The sequence below is a fragment of the Rattus rattus genome, chromosome 2, assembly GCF_011064425.1.
Source record: "Rattus rattus isolate New Zealand chromosome 2, Rrattus_CSIRO_v1, whole genome shotgun sequence".
NCBI classification, from domain to species: Eukaryota; Metazoa; Chordata; class Mammalia; order Rodentia; family Muridae; genus Rattus; species Rattus rattus.
In genome coordinates, this window is record NC_046155.1 from 89,344,603 (window position 1) to 89,363,327 (window position 18,725).

General features: G+C 51.0%; 1 protein-coding gene across 3 annotated transcripts in view; it reads left to right on the plus strand.

Moving 5' to 3' along the window:
• Dkk3 (dickkopf WNT signaling pathway inhibitor 3) overlaps positions 1–18,725 on the plus strand; it is a 39,495-nt gene that overhangs the window by 17,573 nt on the left and 3,197 nt on the right. For all 3 annotated transcript variants that reach the window (XM_032892891.1, XM_032892893.1, XM_032892892.1), the window contains exons 5-7: positions 16,326–16,418; positions 17,497–17,641; positions 18,532–18,688. In XM_032892891.1, the coding sequence (XP_032748782.1) occupies positions 16,326–16,418; positions 17,497–17,641; positions 18,532–18,688 (395 nt within the window). The remainder of the gene's footprint in view (positions 1–16,325; positions 16,419–17,496; positions 17,642–18,531; positions 18,689–18,725) is intronic.

Genomic DNA, 18,725 nt, shown 5'->3' on the forward strand with positions numbered 1-18,725 from the left:
GGAGGCAACGACTGCTCTCTCTATCATGGCCGAAGGTGATGTGCACAGAAGGTTTTATTAAGTTTCCAGTTCGGGCGTAAGGTGCAACAGGTAGCATTTCCCTAATGTGTGCACGCAGCTTAGGGAGCAAGGCACTGAGTCCACACTGCTTCTGTGCAGTTGCTACCGAAGCCTTTGTCTCCCACCCCAGAGCCTTGTGTGAAACAGGAGGGCTTCTCCTCACCTTGAGAGCAGGGGAGACTTGGGCCCTTTGCATTCTTGATGACCTTCCTGGAAGCGTGATTGGGCTGTATTCGCAAGGGTGTCCGGGAATTAGTTACAGAGGGGAAGGGCATTCCCCGCTGAAGCATTGTTTGTTCAAAGCCAAGAAGACACGAGGCTATAAGAGCTGCAGAACACTTATTTCGAATGCCAGAGCGTGGTAGGAACAGCAGCTGAGGCTAAGAAGGGGTGGGGATTGGGTCAGGAGACTTGGAGAACCCAGCCAAGGAGTCAGGAGACATGCTGAGTTAGGAATGATGCTGAGTTAGGCATGTCTGTGTCCACAAGGCTTTAACACTCTCTGTATTCTGTACGTGGGCTATCACACTCCCCAAGCAGGGAGCCAGGAGGACATGACTTGGGTGGCAGAGGCCATCTCTGAGGAGGCAGCTTTGCTGAAGCTCAAAACCCAAGTCATCGGGCTGCAAAGTCTGTGCCCCACAAGAGCCTGGCTTTGGGCCTAGAAGTCTGGAACATTTAACTTGGGAGTGGAGCATGGGCCAGATAAGTCACACTGATTGTACCTGGTTAGCCCAATGCCTTTAGCTGCAAACATCACGGTGCGTTCTGTTTTCTCTGGACGTGTAAGGGCCAAAGTGTCTGGTGCAGGGTGTGACTGTCTTCTGCCCTGGGAACTTGGGGATTCTTCCAAGCACTGACCCAGCGGCCTTTGCATCCTGCTTGTCTGATCCTTGGAGTCTTGCCCTTCTTTGCCCTTGGCACGGTTCTGAAAACCTCACAAAGCTGTCCACCCATCTTGTTTTGTTTTAAAAATAATATCACAAGTGTAATAATAACAGCGTCTGCTGTGCTCCCCATGGCCCCTCATTCAGTCAGTGTGACTCAGATGTAATCACACTAAGGAGCCCCTCCCCCAACCCAGCCATTCGTGAGCCAGGGTAAATACTGGAGCTGTGACTAGGAGCTCCATAATAACTGGTGATTATGGTGGCAGGGAGGAGTCCACACAGTGAGAGCAAACACGGACTGCTGTGTGCCAGGTACCTCTGGCACCCCTCCAACCATCTGCATGGTAGCCCTCCGAGGAGGATACCCACTGACCCCATTCTACAGATGGAATAACGGAGACACAGAGAAACAATCCAAGCTAGTAGTAGGTGGCAAGACCAATACTAACGGGAGGGATAGAGCACTGAAGTCTTTACTGAGTCCTAAACCACGTTTCTTCAGTGGAGTTTTTTGTTTACTTGCTTGCTTCCTTCTATTTTTTTTTTTTTTTAATGCCATGATCTCATGCAACCCAAGCAAGCCTCAAACCTTGCTATGTAGCTGAGGATGACCTTTAGTCTTTGGTCCTCCAGGTGTAGTGGTGGGCACACGTGGGTCTTAGAGTCTCACTGGCCAGCCAGTCCAGCTAAAATGTTGAGTTGCAGGCTCAGAGAGACACTGTCTCAGACAATAACGTGGAGAATAATGAAGAACGAGACTGGGTGTCAATGGTACACTCCTCACCCCCACCTCAAGAGTCAGCTTTCTGTTCTTGTGGGTACTCAGCAGCTGGACTCCCAGCACACGGCGACTTTTGTTTTCTTAAATATGTGTATGGGTGTTTTGCCCTCGTGTATGTCTATGTACTACTCTCCTGCCTGGTGCCTGAGGTGGCCAGATGAAGGCATTGGATCCCCAGGAACTGGAGTTAGAGAGGGTTGTAAGCTGTCATGTGAATGCTAGGAATCTCACCTAGGTCCTCTGGAGGAGCAGCCAGTGCTCTAACCACTGAGACATCTCTTCATCCCTCACAGGGCCTTTTGGGGTTGGAGGATCTGTTGGACAGCTGTCATATAGCACCCCCACCCCACCCCAGCTCCAGTGACTTTGCTCTTAGATCCTGTGTCTACCACAAGCATATATTCCCCCTCTCAAACCTCATGGTTGTAGGCACCGGGAGATACATATAAGGACCTGATATGAAAAATTATGTGAATGTTCCTGGTGTTGCCTTGATATTCAGGAGGCCAAGGCAGGAGGATTTCAAGTTTAATGTCAATTTTGGGTGTATAGCAAACCCTGTCTCAAAAAGAAACAGCATAAAAAGCCAAACCTCAAATAACTCCTGGTCTCTCTTATCCTTGGATGAGGCAGCGCCTTCCCAACTCTGACTCCAGAGGTTGCCTCTGCAGTGTGGCAATCCCAAGCCAGGGCCTGCCTTATATACGTCTTCCAGCCAGACCCTATCATTGGCCCCACATTCTCAGCCCAGATTGAGGTCTCTAGTGGTGTCTTCAAAACTACCCATGGGCATACACAGACACATAAGCTGGAGCTCTGAGATGACATGATGAACCCCACACCCACTCTGCAGCCTCTTGAAAGACTTCCCCATCCCCACCCGTTTCTCTGCTAGGGACATCAGACCCCAGAGGCTTTGGTTCCCCAGGGAGATTTCGTGGTACCAGTGAAGTTTTGAGTTGCATCAGCAGAGGCTTCTTGGAAGATGGGTCTAAACCGAACCAAGGGAGGCCTCAGTCATGTTCTTCCTTCAAAGTGGAATGCAGGGTCAGTGGAAGGGAATGACTGGGATGGGGTGGACAGGACAGAGGCCGTACTAATGCCCTTGAAGAATGACAGTGGTGCCACAGTCTGGCAAGCTGAGCTGGTGTCCCACGTGAGGCAGAAAGCTGCTTCTTTGGTCACCTCCCCAGCGAGGGCCGGGACACGATGGATGGAGATAACGTCACAGACCTCCATGCTCTCTCTAGACCTGCTGTCACTTCCCCACCACCGGGAAGGAATTAGACATGGGCACATTTCAGAATAGCACAGTACAGTAGAATTTGGGACAGGAACTACTGTGGGTCACAAGATCTGCCGTGTGGCTGTTGTCCCTGCTCTGTGGGGAAGAACGCGCTCCGACAGTGGAGAAGGGATTGAAGCAGGAAGTGATGAGTACAGCCACGCACCTGCAGTCCCAGAGCTTGAGGATCAGGAGTTGGGGAGCTTGAGGCAGCAGGATCAGGAGTTAGAGGACAGGCTGGGCTACATAGCACACACAGACACACACACATACACACACAGACACACACACAGACACACACACACATACACAAATAAGATGTGGAATAACTGTAAATATTTTCTTCTGACTTAATTTTTTTGGCTTCTCGGGAAAGCAGTAGATCACAGAGGATGCATGTGGTAAATCAGGAATGGTGTTTATTTTGCTGTAAGGTTGCTTCTAAGGCAGTGACTATGAGCTTCTAAGAGGTCACAGTGACCAAGGTGCCAGACCAAACAGATGAAAAACTGTATGTGTGCAGACAGGTCCTGTGCCAAAGAAAACGGAGCATTTCACAGGCTCTGGCAGGTTTAGGTTGGAGAACTCACAGGACCTGTTGGGTTCACTTCAAGTTCTTTAAGGAACGAGGGGTGGGAGTGTGGTTTAGTTGCCAAACTGCTTACCAAGCATGCCCAAAGCCCTGGGTTCGATCCCCAGCACCGTAAGGACCAGGTGAGGTGGTGCACACTGGCACTCAGGAGATGGGGGAGAAGGATAGGGAATTCAAGGCCATCCTTGGCTACATAGTGAATCTGAAGCCAGCCTGTACTATTTGTGACCCTGCCCTAAAAGAAGATGGAAGGGAAGGGACTCGTGCAGAGCTCTGTCATGCCGCACCCTGCGGCCGACTCCACTAATGTAGGAAACTTCCCTATGAGCACAGCTGTCTCAGTGCTTGAGCTAGGATGACACTACAAGCTGACAGGGGAGTGAAGACATCCTATTTGTGACTCACTCCTCGTCCCACTTGGGGTGCAAACGCCCCATTTATTGATGAGCTGCAGAGCTTTCTTCAGGATACAAAGTGATCAGGCTTGGAACCTCATTTCGGATTAGTTCAGGCTTTGATAAGACTGGAGTTCCTGTTACAGAGGGCAGGTCTAGGGCATCACGACACTGAGAATTAGTGGCAAGGAGGGAGGGGTGCCCGATAATGAGGGAGGTGCTGAAGACTGGGGGCCGGGAGAACAAAAGTTCATAAAGTACAGAGGAAAGACTTTTCTGAAGAGTTTTGAGTTCCAGGAAGTCAGGGGGTTCCATTTGTTATGTGTCACCCCTGGGTCTGGGCTTGGAATGGAGTGGGCCCCAGGAGTTGAATGGACACAGTTAGGAGATGAATCAGAAAATGTAAACAGAATAAACAGAAGAATTATTAAAAACAAGAGGCAGAACAATGTATATGAAGTGGTGTATGTGCCTGTGTGTGCATGCCTGTGTGCCTGTGTGTGTGTCCATGCATGGGCTTGTGTAGAGGCCAGATGTCAATGCTGGGTGCTTTCCTCAGCCACTCCCTATTTATTAATTGTTTTTGAGACAGGTTTTTCACTGAACTGGAAGCTCACAGATTGGCCAGTGAGCCCCAGGAATCTTCTGTCTCTCCCCTAACAGCACCAAACTCATGTTCAGGTCCAAGTGCTTGTGAAGTGAGCGGCTCACTGACTGAGCCATCTTTTGTCTCTCTTTTCCTCTTGCTGACATTCTCCGCCACCCAGGCAGGGCCTTTTCTGAGAGTCAGAAGATGGCGCCGCTGGCCACAGTGCAGTGATGGGATGTAGAAAGCACTGCTCCAGGAGATCAGCCTGAATGTCCCAGTTTCATCAGTTAGGACCTCTGAGAAGAGCAGTCAGGTCCAGGAGGCAGAGAGAAGATTGCTTAGGATGGAGGGACATCCAGGTTCAGAGATAAAGGCAAACTCATCTCCCACACCAGGGGTGCTTGTGGCTAAGATAGTGACCCTGTGCTTCCCCAGCCTGGCATCAGGATGTAGGTTCAGGTCTCTCTCCAGTAGCTTTTGCTTCTTCCCTTGTTTCCAGGGTCCCTGTCTTCTGAGACATGCATCTTGTAGCTGAAGAGCCAAGGCCAATGCCACCGTCAGGTCACCTTGTGTAGTTTCTCTGTCCCCTGCAACTTGTTGGGATTTAGAAGGTGAGAGAAAATCAAGAGAACTCATTTTCCCAGGTACCTACTATGTGCCAGGGTGTTTTCCCTCACTCCTGCCAACCGCCTACCTGGTAAAATAAGTCAGACATGTGGGATTGGGCAGGCCCCTGGGTGTGCCCTGGGACACTTGCACAAGGCTTTCCCCTTGGAGGCAAAGGGCCTGTGTTTTCTACCAGCTACTGAGGGTGAGGCAGAGATTCAACCACTTCTGAGCAAAATGAAGTCAAGCACGTTTCTTTTTCCACCACAGAAGCAAATTAAAACCTTTTCCAGGCTCATTAACATGCATGGCTTAAGTTGAAAAGTCTAGAAATTCCAGGAACCCCCTTTGTGCCTTGCTGTGGAAGAAATCTGTGGGCAGAAGCAGGGAGAGGAAAAATATTCATGGAGAGGAGAGCTGGAGGGTCTTTGAAGCTCAGGAAAGGCCCCGGGGCAATGCTTTCTTCTGTGCACAGCCGAGCAACTCTGGCTTTGGATTTCATTCACTTTTTCCTACTTTTCAGGGGAGCTGGAAATTCTTCATGATGTATGTTTTTAAACATTTGTTTCTTTTTTATTTGCATGTGGAACCCCCCTCTCTCTCTCTCAGAAAACTCTCTTGTCTCTCTCTCTCCTGTGTGTGTGTGTGTGTGCTTGGGTTGATCAGAAAACAATTTACAGAAGTTTGCCTTTTTTTTCTTTTTTTTTTTTTCAGGCTGGGGATTGAACTCCAGGGCCAGCAGGTTTGGGAGACAGGCAAATTTAACCCCATACCATTTTAACCTACCCTGTGGTATATTTTTAAGAAGGGTGACTTAGAAGTAGAGGTTCTTAATCATGGGTACCTACCAGCCTCACCCTCCCAATCCACTCAGGAAAAGACCATGTCTCTGTCTCCACCCACTTTTAATTTATCTTTCGTTCATTTGCTTTTGAGGCAGGGTTTCTCAATGAATCCGAAGCTTACCAACCCCTGGCTGGCTGGCTGGCCTCTGGGTTCCAGGGATGCTCCTGTCTGCTCGGCCTCTCCAGCACTGGTGTTCCAGGTGTTTCTCAGCACACTTAGAGTCATCTGTGAGTGCTGGAGATCAAACCTTGGTTCTCATATTCTCACCTGGAAAGTGTTCTGTGCACCGAGCCATCTCCCCAGCCACTCTAGCTTTTAAAGTATGTCTGGCAATCTTGAGATTCTTGAATGGAGACTGCCAGCTACATAGTATCAAGTACCAATGTCATCGCAAATACTTGTGTATTTGTTTTGTTTTTTGAGATACAATTCCCTTTGTCGGGCTGGCCTTGAACTGGTTATGTATCCAAGGATAATCTCTCAAACTCCCAATCCCCTGCCTGTCTCCAGTGTTTGTTGTCTCCCCCCACCCCACTCCCCAAGACAGGGTTTCTCTGTGTAGCCCTGACTGTCTTGAAACTCAGTCGGTAGACCAGGCTGGCCTCAAATTCCAAGATTTGCCTACCTCTACTTCCCAAGTGCTAGGATTTATTTTTATTTTCTGTGCATTGGTGTTTTTCCTGCATGCATGTCTGTGTGATGGTGTCTGATCATCTAGACTTAGAACCATACAGGTGCTGGGAATCGAACTCAGGACCTCTAGAAGAGCAGCCAATGCTCTTAACCACCAAGCCAGCTCTCCAGCCCCTTTTGCCACTTTCAAACAACACTTGTGCTCAGCCCTACTTTAAAAGGAAGAACTGCGGGCTGGAGAGATGGCTCGGTGGTTAAGAGCACTGACTGCTCTTCCCAAGGTCCTGAGTTCAATTCCCAGCAACCACATGGTGACTCATAACCATCTGTGATGGGATCTGATGTCTTCTGGTGTGTCTGAAGATAGCTACAGTGTACTCATATGCATAAAATAAGTAAATAAATCTAAACAAACAAACAAACAAGCAAAAAAAAAACCCCAGAAGGACAAGCTGCTACTAGACTTTACCATCAAGGATGCAAATAAGCCATGAGACATTAACTCTGTTACTCTTGTTAGGTGGGGTCATTCTTGCTTGTAATCTCATTTGCCCCCATATCAATCTAGATGCAATCTAGAGACTTCAGCTAACCGTCAAAAAGTCCACATTGCAAAAAAGGTCAAAGCTTCTGTTTTTATGGTTTGTTTTGTTTTTGACATAGGGTCTTGCTATGTAGCCCAGGTTAGCCCTAAACTTGTGGCATCCTCCTCTCTTGGCCAACCCCAAACAGCTGCTAGCACAGGCTAGCTCCACTGATGGAGCTTCCTTTTGTTTTGTTTTGAGTTTCCCTTGACTACTTTGGCTGGAACTCTCAGTGATCCTCCTGCCTCAGCTTTCCAAGTCCTGGCATTACAGATGTGCCATACCACCCCCTGTTCCTTGTGCTAGTCTTTAAAGGTAACTGCAGGTCAGGCAGGCAAAGGATTCTAGATGTGTGGGCTAAAATCTGGGTGCCGCTGAAGTGAAGAAATCAGGTATGGCAGCAGGTTGGGAACTGCTCCCAGAAGCTATGTCAAGAACACAGAGTTTGGATTCCAGGCTATGCTTGGTAGAGAAGGTAGGTGCTGTCCTTAGAATAGAAGGCTTGCAGAGGCTCTGCCCTCATGAACTTTGTTAATCTGGTCCCTCGAACTGGGCAAACCCAGAGCTTAGACATCCCCTGCTCTCTCGCTAACTAAACTCAGACCTTATGTGTAACCAGAAAGCTAGGTCGTTAATTCGCAGTGTCAAAGAGAGACTCTTTCAAGTGGCAGGGGTGTGAGGGTCCCGTCCAGTTGTCCTGGTGTTAGTCATAAGGATACAAGGTTGTCCCTCTGCAGGTTGCTGGGTGAGCGAGGATCAAAGCCACAGGATGTCACACTCTGTGGGGCCCAGAGCTTGGAATTATCAGGGTCGACATCTCCTCAACTGCAGAACTGCAGCCCCCACTTCAGGGTCACTGGGGAGGTGCTGTTTTTTTCCACTTGAGTCCTCCTTGTCACATCAATGTCCTACAGAGCATTTTAGATGCAGGCTGCTATTGAGGCCTGGAAGGCGGCTGTCTCCTCCAATTATGTGCTGATTGAATTAGTTCAGTGCTCAGCCTTCTCCAGGGCCCTCAGTCCTCCCCTTGCAGAATGATTACTATCGGGAATGTGCACATTAGCTTTGTGTTTTAAAGGATGACTCGAGCTGCAGGAGGGAGTTGTGGGGAAGGGGTTGGCTACTGACTGGGGGTCAGTACCTTTGCTGATTTAGATAGATATGATGTGAGGGGAGTGGGAGCGCTCTCTGAGGACAGTGAATCCCTCGGATGAGCAGAAGCTGTAGGTAAGAGGAGTACAGTTGGAAGAGTCTTTGCCCTGGGTTCCATCACCAGCACCATATAAACTAGGCCTAGTGATCGTGCGTGCGTGCGTGCGTGCGTGCGTGCGTGTGTGTGTGTGTGTGATGAGACATCCACCAGAAGACCACCAAAACACAGGTTCAGCTGTTCAGCTACTACTACACTGGGTGTTCGGGACCCAAGCACAGATCTGAACATTTCTCAGGGTGAGCTTTTAAGCACAAAATCCATGTTCTGGCTCGACAGAACTTCTGTTAACAAGAACAGTTAGCCAAAAGCAGAGCTACAGAAGCCAAAAAGCAAGGTCAGTACATTTAGGAACTTAGCCAGAACTATGGGCTTTGACAGATTAGGTCTCTGTTCTTGTTTTGGGTGAGTTTTGCTGTCTACATGCTGGGTTCCAAGGCCTGAATGGTGCTTCACTCATGGTGTCAGTTATGCTAAGGTCCCAGGTCCTGGACCAGTGATGAAACACTGCACTCAGGAGGTAGAGGCAGGAGGATCAAAAGTTTAAGTTCATTCTTGACTAATTAATGAGTCTGAGGCCAGGTTGGGACACCTGAGACCCTGCCTCAGAACAATCTGTCTGCTACATGTGTGGAAACCCCCTTTTATGTCTGAATCCGAGAACCCCAATCAGAGCTCCTGCCCAAAACCCCATCCCTTGGAGGAACTGGCTCCCAAAGAGCCCCTTTGGGAGGGTTGGGTGAGCAGAAGCCTGGCCTTCTCTGTCTCTCTCTAGTACTGAACACCTTCTCTAGGGACCCAGGTCTGGATTAAATTACTTGGAACCTGGCAAGAACTTGGCTGTCAGCCATTTCTGGACCTACCTGATCACATGGCTCTGAGCTTTGCTGGGCCTTGCAGTCTGGCATTTGTAGCACTGAATCTCAGATTTGGGGGTATGGGGGTTTGTGGGATGGGTTAGCAGAGACAGCAGCATGAGAGAGGGTGAGAAGGCCTGACCCAGCTCACCTCTGCTCCACTGACCTAAAGGAGGATGGATGAGGGAGCATGGCAGGAGGGTGGAGACATGAGAGCCTGGGAGGGGTTCTCTTTGGCATCATTTGCTTCTTTTAGGGGTATCAGGCTAAAGGCGGAAGTATATATTGGCTCATGGTTTCAATTTGGGGTGAGCTGTTTTTGGGAATTGTGAAGAAGCAGAACGTCATGGCAAGGAACACATACATGATAGCGCAGGGCTACTCAAACCATGGGCAGAGAAAGACAGGAAGAGAAGAGAAGAGGAAGGGAGGGAGTGAGGGATGGATGGATGGAGGAGGGATGGATGGACGGACAGACAGACAGAGAGAGATTGAGGACCAGGAAGAAGCTTTACTAAAACAAATCTTAGCCAATTCAACAGAGAAAATGCTCAGGGACTCAGGCTCAAAGGATGTACGGGGAAGCCTGGGGAGCAGGAGTGAGACGTCATGGCCAGGCAGCAGGACCAGGTCCTGATGCGGGTTGCTAGCTGTTCTGTAAGGTATGTCTCTCCACCTAAGGACCTGGGGCTGTGGAAAGGTGGCTGCGAGAGGAGTTCTGCTGCAGGCTGTGGGTTAGTGGCAGGGTGTACTCCTTACCTCAGGGTGTTGAGCCAAGTCCAGGGTGGTGGGTGCATCTCACTGGGGTGGGGGTAGACTGTCACCCTCCTCTTCCCTGGATTGTGGAGTGTACAGGAGTGGGAACTGGCAGGAGCAGGCCACCCACCCAGACTTTTGCTGACGCTAGCACTTACGGATAATAAGGGCTGGTTGGCACCGGCCCCTGGCTCCTGCCTGCATTTTCCACAGGGCTGTCTCTACAGCAGGGGCCAGGCTAGAGCCCTGGGTGAGGTTGCCCCAAAGCACTGAGCTGGTAGGATAACTTGCAGCCCCATCTCTAGGAAAGACTGCAGCCCCCTCTGTGTTGGAGACAGATAAGCAGTTTGTATTACAGGCTCCTGGAACTGGCTTCATTCTGAGGTCAAAAAAGGACTCTCAGCAGTTGGGGGAGACTGACGTAGAGGCCTCTGCATACCCACATAGTGCAGACACATATGCACATGCACATGCACACACATGTACACACACACCTTAGAATTTATTGACATAGAAATCAACTGAACCTCCTAACCTTCTCCTGGGTATCTTGAATCAAGGTCAGCCTAAAAGAACTGACCAGCAGGGAGGGTACCCCTTCCTTAAGAGCTCTGGAACACTCACTGCCTCACACGTCACCTCCTTCTTCCTGCCTGTCCTTAGCCTCTATGTCTGCCCTAGTCTCAAAGCCCCAGCGTAGGGTCAAGTACAACCTTGCCACTCATTGGTGACCTTAGCAAGAGACTGATGATCTCACTGTCTCAGTTTCCCCTTATATGTAAACAGGGCTTCTCTGCCCAGTGTAGCAGAGAAGGTGGTACAAGGGTTGTGAGTGGGAGGTGATTGACAGGTGGTGTAGAGTGGTGGGGGTGGGAGTGGGGGAGGGGGAGGTGGGCCTAGCCTGCAGCACCAGTTGATTGGTTTATACTTTTTGCCCTCTGTTGCCTGCTTGTTGTCTTTGGTGAACTGATCAGTCTTGGGTTCCTTCTGCATTTCTGTGTCTTTGTTGTCCTCTCTGGTGTCCTTTCCTTGTCTGCTCACAGAGGGCTCTGGGTTTCGGTGAGAGGCAGAACCCTGGTGTAAGCCGTAGGTTGGTAGTCATTCAGGAGGAAAAATACTCATTTACTAGAATGAGCCCCATTAGCCCAAACTGAAGTGAATCAGTTGCTAGAGTCTTCCTGAGACTTCAATGGTGCTCCCGCCGTGAGGTGTGGGCTCTGGAGATGAGGGGTAGAGGTGAGAGGCTGTAGTGTGTTAGTGTACACAAAAAGGATTTATCTAGTAATCACAAAGATGTTCGCTTAGACAGAGGTGGGCCCTGAGTGGATGCTAACGGAGGCTAAGGACATTCTGAGATAGTGGAGCGGCAGGCACACCCCATTCCAGCACCCCACGTCTGGAAGTCCTAATCAGTCATCCTTGCAGCATCCTTAACACAGGTGAGGTCTTTCCTAGGGAGCCCAGTTCACAGTCTCGTGGGAATTAATTGAGCCCGCCATGATGTAATTGCCAGAGTAGGACAGCTCAGAAATATTCCGTGGCTAGGACGTCAACATAGGAATTCGGGGCAGGGAGAGCAGATCTGAGATGGCACATTAACATTTTATTTATTGGTTATGGTTGTCGGGTGCACTGGTCATGGCCTAAGTGTGGCTATCAGAGGACTACTTTGCAGAGTGGTCCTGTGCCTCCTCTCCACCTTCTCATAGATCCTAAGAGTAGAACTTGAGGTCATCAGTCTTGTGTGGCAAGCATGTTTATAGGCTGAACCAGCTTGCCAACCCAAATGGGGCATCCTGAGACTAGTAAAAACAGCAGACAGAGTGTCCCCTAAGGGTTTGAGGGAGTTGTGTTCAAACTTTGCTTTCCTTCCTACCATGATCTGCGGCTCACTTTTCTCCTCTGTAAAATGAAGCCCTAACTGTGGGAGCCTGCGGCTGGCCCCACAAGGGGAGCCTTGGAAGCTGCAAGGAGACCCCATTGCTGTCCTCCCATCCCCAGGCTTTTGACCACGGTTTCTCAGAATCTCTTTGCTGACAACCTGTGAGCTTAAACAGAGATGCCAAGCAATGCCTGTGTCTTTCCCCACTCTTTCAGGATCACGTCAAGGCACTGGGCTGTTTCCAGGCAGCCCTGGCTCAGTCCGTAGTTTTCAGTTCCATGGTCAGGCTCCCCGCCTGGTTTTCTAAATATAGCTCCAGACAACAAAGAAGGCCTCGGTGGAATGGCGGTGGCCCATGACCAGCTTCTGGGCTATCAGGCTGAGGGAGGAACAGGACAGGCAGACAGACAGGACGTGGCTACAGCTGCACAGAAGCCTGGAAGCCCTATGCTGCCTTTGCTTTGGTTTTGTGCCTCAGCCCTAGTAAAGCAGGTGTTATCATGTAGTGGGCTGAGGAGGTGGGCGGGTACTGAAGGGCGGGGCTAGGCTGAGATGCACAGAGATGAGAAGCCTGTGGCCAGCCAGGTGACCCTGGGCAGATCCTTCAAGCAGTTAAAACTGAGGTGGGGATGTTGATCCCCAAAAGGAAAACAAACAAACAAACAAACAACAGCACCTATTACCTCAGAGGGAGTAAAGCTTTTTCTTGGGTGAGCCAAATATGAATCCCTATGGCCCCAGGAACATGGATGGATTCAGGTTACTATTATGTGGTGGTTTGAATATGCTTGGCCCACAGAGTGACACTACTGGGAGGTGTGGCCTTGTTGGAGGAAGTGTGTCACTGTAGGGGTGGGCAGTGAGACCCTCCTCCTAGCTACACGGAAGTCAGTCCTCTCCTGTTTGCCTTTGGAACAAGATGTAGAACTCTCAGCTCCTCCTGCACTATGCCTGCCTGGATATTGCCATGCTCCTGCCTTGATGATAATGGACTGACCTCTGAACTGGCAATGTATTTAAGAATACATTGGGAGGTATGACAGATAGGTGAGTTGCTGCAAATGGGGAAATATCTGCTCTAGGTGTTGGCTGATACCTGATGACAATGTGGGTTAATAGAGGCGAAGGGTCAGTTTGTACATTACAAAAAGATTTAGCTAACAGTCACAGAAATGGGTCAAATAAAGAAATGGGAACAGATAGCTACGGGGCTAAAAATAGCCCAGGACAATTTGGCTCTGCACCTGCAACATTCTGACTCCCCACAGTCACTTAAGACCTGCAACATTCTGACTCCCCACAGTCACTGAAAGTCTGCTCAGAGAATCTATCTTCCCGGGAGTGTAGCTGTTTCTTTTGTTTTGTTCATTTGTTTGTTTTTTGGGTTTTGTTTTGTTTTCTGAGAACTTCTGCTCACAGGAATCTTAACTATGTTGAGGGGATTGGAAGGAGCCCGTGCTATTCTGTGAGCACTCACCTTGCTGTGGTAGTGCTCTCTGCAGTGATGAGACAGCTGGCTCTGGAGACCTCTGTGGGGCAGGTGTTTAGCTTAGCATCGCATGTCTTTGTTGGGCAACTTGAATCACCCAGGGCTCCTGACTCTGACCTCGGCCTTCAGTTCTCTCTCTGTTTTGAGCAGCAAGCAGCAGTCTGCCTTCAGTTCTAGAATCTAAGAGATAGGAAGCCAGGGAGGTCCTCTGCCCTGAGAGATCCAAGCACCTAGGCTTCGTGGCCGTAGACAGGAAGCAGCAGAGCCTCCCAGCATCCTGACCTCTTACCTCAGGTCTCAGCCCCTATGGTGGCTTGGGTACAGTTGGGTTCCTAGGGGGCTATAGGGTGGGCTCATATGTAGGTACAATCCCTGAGCACAGGAAAGAGATGCAGGATATCAGAGGAGAACAAAAAGTTGAATTTCTCAGCCGTGTCAGCCCACCTGTCCCCCTCCTCATGTGGGACCTGCCCTTGCAGCAGATGGAGTCTCTGGGTTAGACTGTCTTCTTGGTCTTTGTCCCCTCCCATGGTTGAATATAGATTTCCCCTCCCCACCAAGTCATCTCTGTCCCTGTGCCTGCTGCTTCTTTCTCCTTCCAAAATGTCACCTCTCCCACTCTGTTCCCTTGCTGATGGGTTTTGGAAGAAGTCTCAGGAGTGTCCTGTTGCATCTCCCAAGCTGCCTGTGTATGGGCGGGTGTGATAGGGAACCAGGAAGGAGAGCCTCAGTACTGCAGGATCCAGACCCACAGCCAACCTGTTTTAAATAGCATCTGGATCGAACATACACTTCTCCCTTTGTCATTACAGACAGCGTAACCATGATGTCCACAGTATTCCTGTTGCATGGGATACTAAATCCAAAGATCATTATGTAGTAGGATATGTGTGAGGTAGATGCAAGTTTTATGTCCTTTTATATAAGGGACTTGGGCATTTGTGGCGTCTGTATCCATGTGCCAATGTGTGGGGGGCATGCTGGATGCAATCCCCCTGGGATACAGGGTCACCTCACATCCTCAAGGACCTCTCTTTGTCACTATGGCATCCTGGGTCCAGCAGATGCAGGCTCAGCCCCTTGGTGTGAGATCCTCTGTTTTCTTCCTGGTAGAAAGCAGATTGTAGCATTTCTGGGCCACTGAGCTCAGAAACTTTGGGGAACAAAGGCACTTGCCAGCCACACCTGGGCTGTATCCGGGGCTCCCTACAGAGCCCAGCCCACTGGTGGGTGAGGGGAAGGAACCTGCAGCTTCTGAGCTAAATGGACAGGACTCCGGGGCCATGTGCAGGAGAGTGACATTAGATTGTTTTAGGGGTGTCTGCAGACATTGCAGGTGACAATTTTCTGCTCTGAGCCGCTGGTGATCCGAGAGGTTGCTTGGGGTGTGAGAGTGGACGCCTGTGACAAACAGGCATCCTGGCTCAGGCCTCTCCACTGTTACCCTTCAGAAAGGGCTGCGGCCAGGGGTTGAGGTGTTGTAGGAGACTCCATCTTTCTTCCTGGCTGGAGAGCCTTCCTTGGAGAGCAGACCATAGTCCAAGCTCCCCCTGGTGGGCCCTCAGTTTAGGCCTGCAGCTGCTCTGAACCAAACGCGCATTTCCTCAGACCTACAGGGCTGACCAGGGGACACTCAGTGTGACCTGGGTCAAGGACACCAGCTACTTCTTAGTAGCACTTGATAACAGTAAGAGAGCCAGGGCCTGTTTTCTGGGGCCCAGCTTGTGGATGCTCTGGGCCTGAGGATCCCCCAGACACCCTCTGTACACACTGGTGTAGTTGCCTCAACTCAGAGTGGAGCTAAGGACCAGCCCCAGGCACAGAGCTCCATGCCTGACACGCCATGCTTTAAGGCTCAGGATGGGACATGCCCTTAGATGGGGGTGAGGCAGATCCTGTTCTTCACAGAGACCCTTCTAGAATGTTTGCCAGGGTTCCAGGACACAGGCCTCCAAGAGTCCTTCTCATCTCTGATTTATAGTATTTGGGAGCCCTGAGCCCCTCCACTCAAGAGTGTGGTGGGAAAGAACCCCTCTACCCAGCTTTATTCATATCTCCTGTGAGGCGCCATGACTTTTCTGTGCCACCATTTCCCAGTTGGCAACATAGAAGTGACCCCAAAGCTGCCACCTGCTGAGAAGGTTCTGTCCCAGAGAAGGGGTGATGAATGGTGTCCTTGCGTGTTTTTCATCTCCTGCCCCCTTTTCCTGAGGCTGAGCTTGACCATGAGTCTGACTCACAGATGGACAGATGTTCTTAGCAGAGTGGAGCTGGCGGCCATGGAGAGTCCCGGGGCTGGGAGGGTCGGATTCCAACCATTCGACTTTCACTTTAAAGCTCACCTTGCCTCTTGGTAATTTCTTAGAACCCAGGAACCTGTGGAGGGCCCTCTTAAGGCTGGCCTGTGGCTTCTAGGGCCAGCACCAAGGGAGATGGTCTCTGGTATCTTCCTAGGCAGCAGGGACTGCCGGGCCTGGCCTCCAGCCCTTCCTGTGCAGTCACACGGGGCCTGGAACGCATTAGCACCTTTTATTAAAACCATCTGTTCTATGTATGAACAACTTCGAGAACCCATCCTCCCTGCCCTGGGTGTGGGGGGGGACACCGAACACAGATGGCAGTTGTGTGATGGATGTGGGAGGCTGAGAGCTCCTGGGAGTGTTGAGAAGCTAGTCCCCCACGTGGACTGCAGGGAAGGGATAGGCGAAAAGCACCAGCCTGCTGGGTTCTGGGTTGGCTAGAGATGGTGGACACTTCTGGGCTGGTGCTTCACTCAAGACTGGGATTAACCTGGATTCTGCCCTTCTAGGGCAACACAGATCTACCCCTCCTCTTTAATGACAAAGTTGCCCTCCTCTCTGCCCTCCCAGGAATGTATCATTGATGAGGACTGCGGACCCACCAGGTACTGCCAGTTCTCCAGCTTCAAGTATACCTGCCAGCCGTGCCGGGACCAGCAGATGGTAAAGATACCAGCAGACTCCATTGTTGTGCCAGGGAAAGAAGATTAGAAGCCCCAGGGGTTCTCAGCTAGGCTGCTCGCAAGTGATGGGGAGAAGTCCCAGAGGACTGAATCCTGCAGTAATCAGGATGTCATTTCAGCAGACCTGCAGCCATCTTACCCCATGATCTCTGGTCACAATTGTGACTCATAGGTAGCAAAGAAGGGGAGGGAGGAGAAAACAGGAGGCCCTGCACTGGTCCCTTCCTCTGGGACAGCAGCACACACAGCAGTGCATACATGCAGTCCCCAGGCAGGGGAAAGGGCCACCTTTATCCTCCTGGGCTGCTCCCCAGGTCCCTGAGCTACCAGTCTCATTAATAAGTGTGCAGAAGGAGGAGGCAGGAAGGGGCTGGGGCATTTCTCCACGTGTCTATAAGCATTGGAAACCCTATGCACCACTCAGCAGGCCTTTTGGACAAAGCTCATGAACTCTTGACATTTTCTTAACAGTAAAATAGCTCAGTAAGGTCAGGAAATAAAGGGTCCCGTGATCTTGCTCGATCCATCGTGGAGAGACAGCTGGTCCTCCCAGGCCACTCCCACATCACAGGGCCCAGTCCTGGAGATCCCTTGTTGCTCTCTAATTGCCATTCCTGGTGGGGCTCTGGGTTCCGTTCCCAGCCTGCTGTCCCCAGACTGAGCCTTCCTGGCTCTGTCTTGGCTGAACAGCCTGTTGGAATCCTGCTGCCTTCACCTGTGGCCTGAAGCACCTTCCCTTCTGACTGGGGCTGGTTAAAGGGGTGAAGGATACAGTTGTGGGATGGAGGCCCCACCGGTGCTGTTTGTATAGTCTTGACCTGGGTGGAAGAGAATTAGACATCCACCTTCTCAGGTGCCGTCTTCCCAGGGTTTGACCCATCTTGTACCAACAGCCACACTTCCGTGCTGGCCCCTCATGTTTCCGCCTTAAGTCTGCCTCTTCTCCTTGAGATGGGGTAAATTACCGTTGATTGGGCTGAGCAGGCTGGAGCACCCTGCCGGGCCATCCAGGCTTCTAGCTAGTAAGCTCCTCTTGTGTTTGTCTCACTTTTCTGCAGCTATGCACCCGAGACAGTGAGTGCTGTGGAGACCAGCTTTGTGCCTGGGGTCACTGCACCCAAAAGGCCACCAAAGGTAGCAATGGGACCATCTGTGACAACCAGAGGGATTGCCAGCCTGGCCTGTGCTGTGCCTTCCAAAGAGGTATGTGGAGTCTCCAGTGGTTGTTGGGGAGGCCCAATCTCAGGGTCAAGGGGTTTGCTGGGCCTCAGAGTGCTATCCTGCACCCCCACCCCCTCTCCCTAACCCCAGCAGGGTCTTCAATTACTTCACCAGCCCCAGAGCCTCTTACTGGGGTAGGGTGGTAAGATAAGCACTGGGTTGGTTTTTCCCAGTTGTTGGCTAGTCCAGCTAGGTTCTTTTTTTAGGATGCATGAGTCCTGGTAGGAGGGGCAGTCCTAGATGGGTAGATTCCATGAGCCCTTCCCCCATCCCTCAAAGGCACCATTGGCTTGGTTCTTTCTGTGGATTCTCCTTTCAGTTCCCAGCTTCTGCCCTCAGTGCCTCTCCCCCTGGGCTAGTGCAGGCCCTCTCTTTTGCCTGGAGTGTCTGAAAGCCCTCAGCTGCCTCCCAGCTCTGCTTCTCAGCCCCACTGGAGTGGTTCCTTCAGGGACCCACTACTTCAATGGTTTGCTTGGAGGACGACATTCTAAAGGCTGCTACTCTAGGCCCCACCCCCAGCCCCTGACTCCTGTAATCTCCCATTTGCAAGGCTTTGTCCATCCAGATCCACTGGCCTCTTCATCTTTACTCCTTGGCTCAGCTCTTCCCTCTAACCGACTCAGGCCTTTATTGGCACTCTGTCCCTGCTTAGAGGGCCTTGGTTCTATGTTTCATTTCTGCTGGGATTTTGACCTCTTCAGGCAGACCCCCATAACCACTCCAGTCCCCAGGGGTTGGTCCTCCCTGAATGGACACTGCCGGTCTTGTCCTTTATACATCTTCAATTCTAACCTCTCCTGGGGCCGAGGGAGGAGAGCAAGGCTGCATCCATTTCCCTGCCTGTCCTCATGATGGCTCTTGGCTGGCTCCAGGCCTGCTGTTCCCTGTGTGCACACCCCTGCCCGTGGAGGGGGAGCTCTGCCATGACCCCACCAGCCAGATGCTCGACCTCATCACCTGGGAACTGGAGCCTGAAGGCGCTTTGGACCGATGCCCCTGTGCCAGTGGCCTCCTCTGCCAGCCACACAGGTGAGGTCCCTTCCCTACTGGGGGCTGAGAGCAGCCA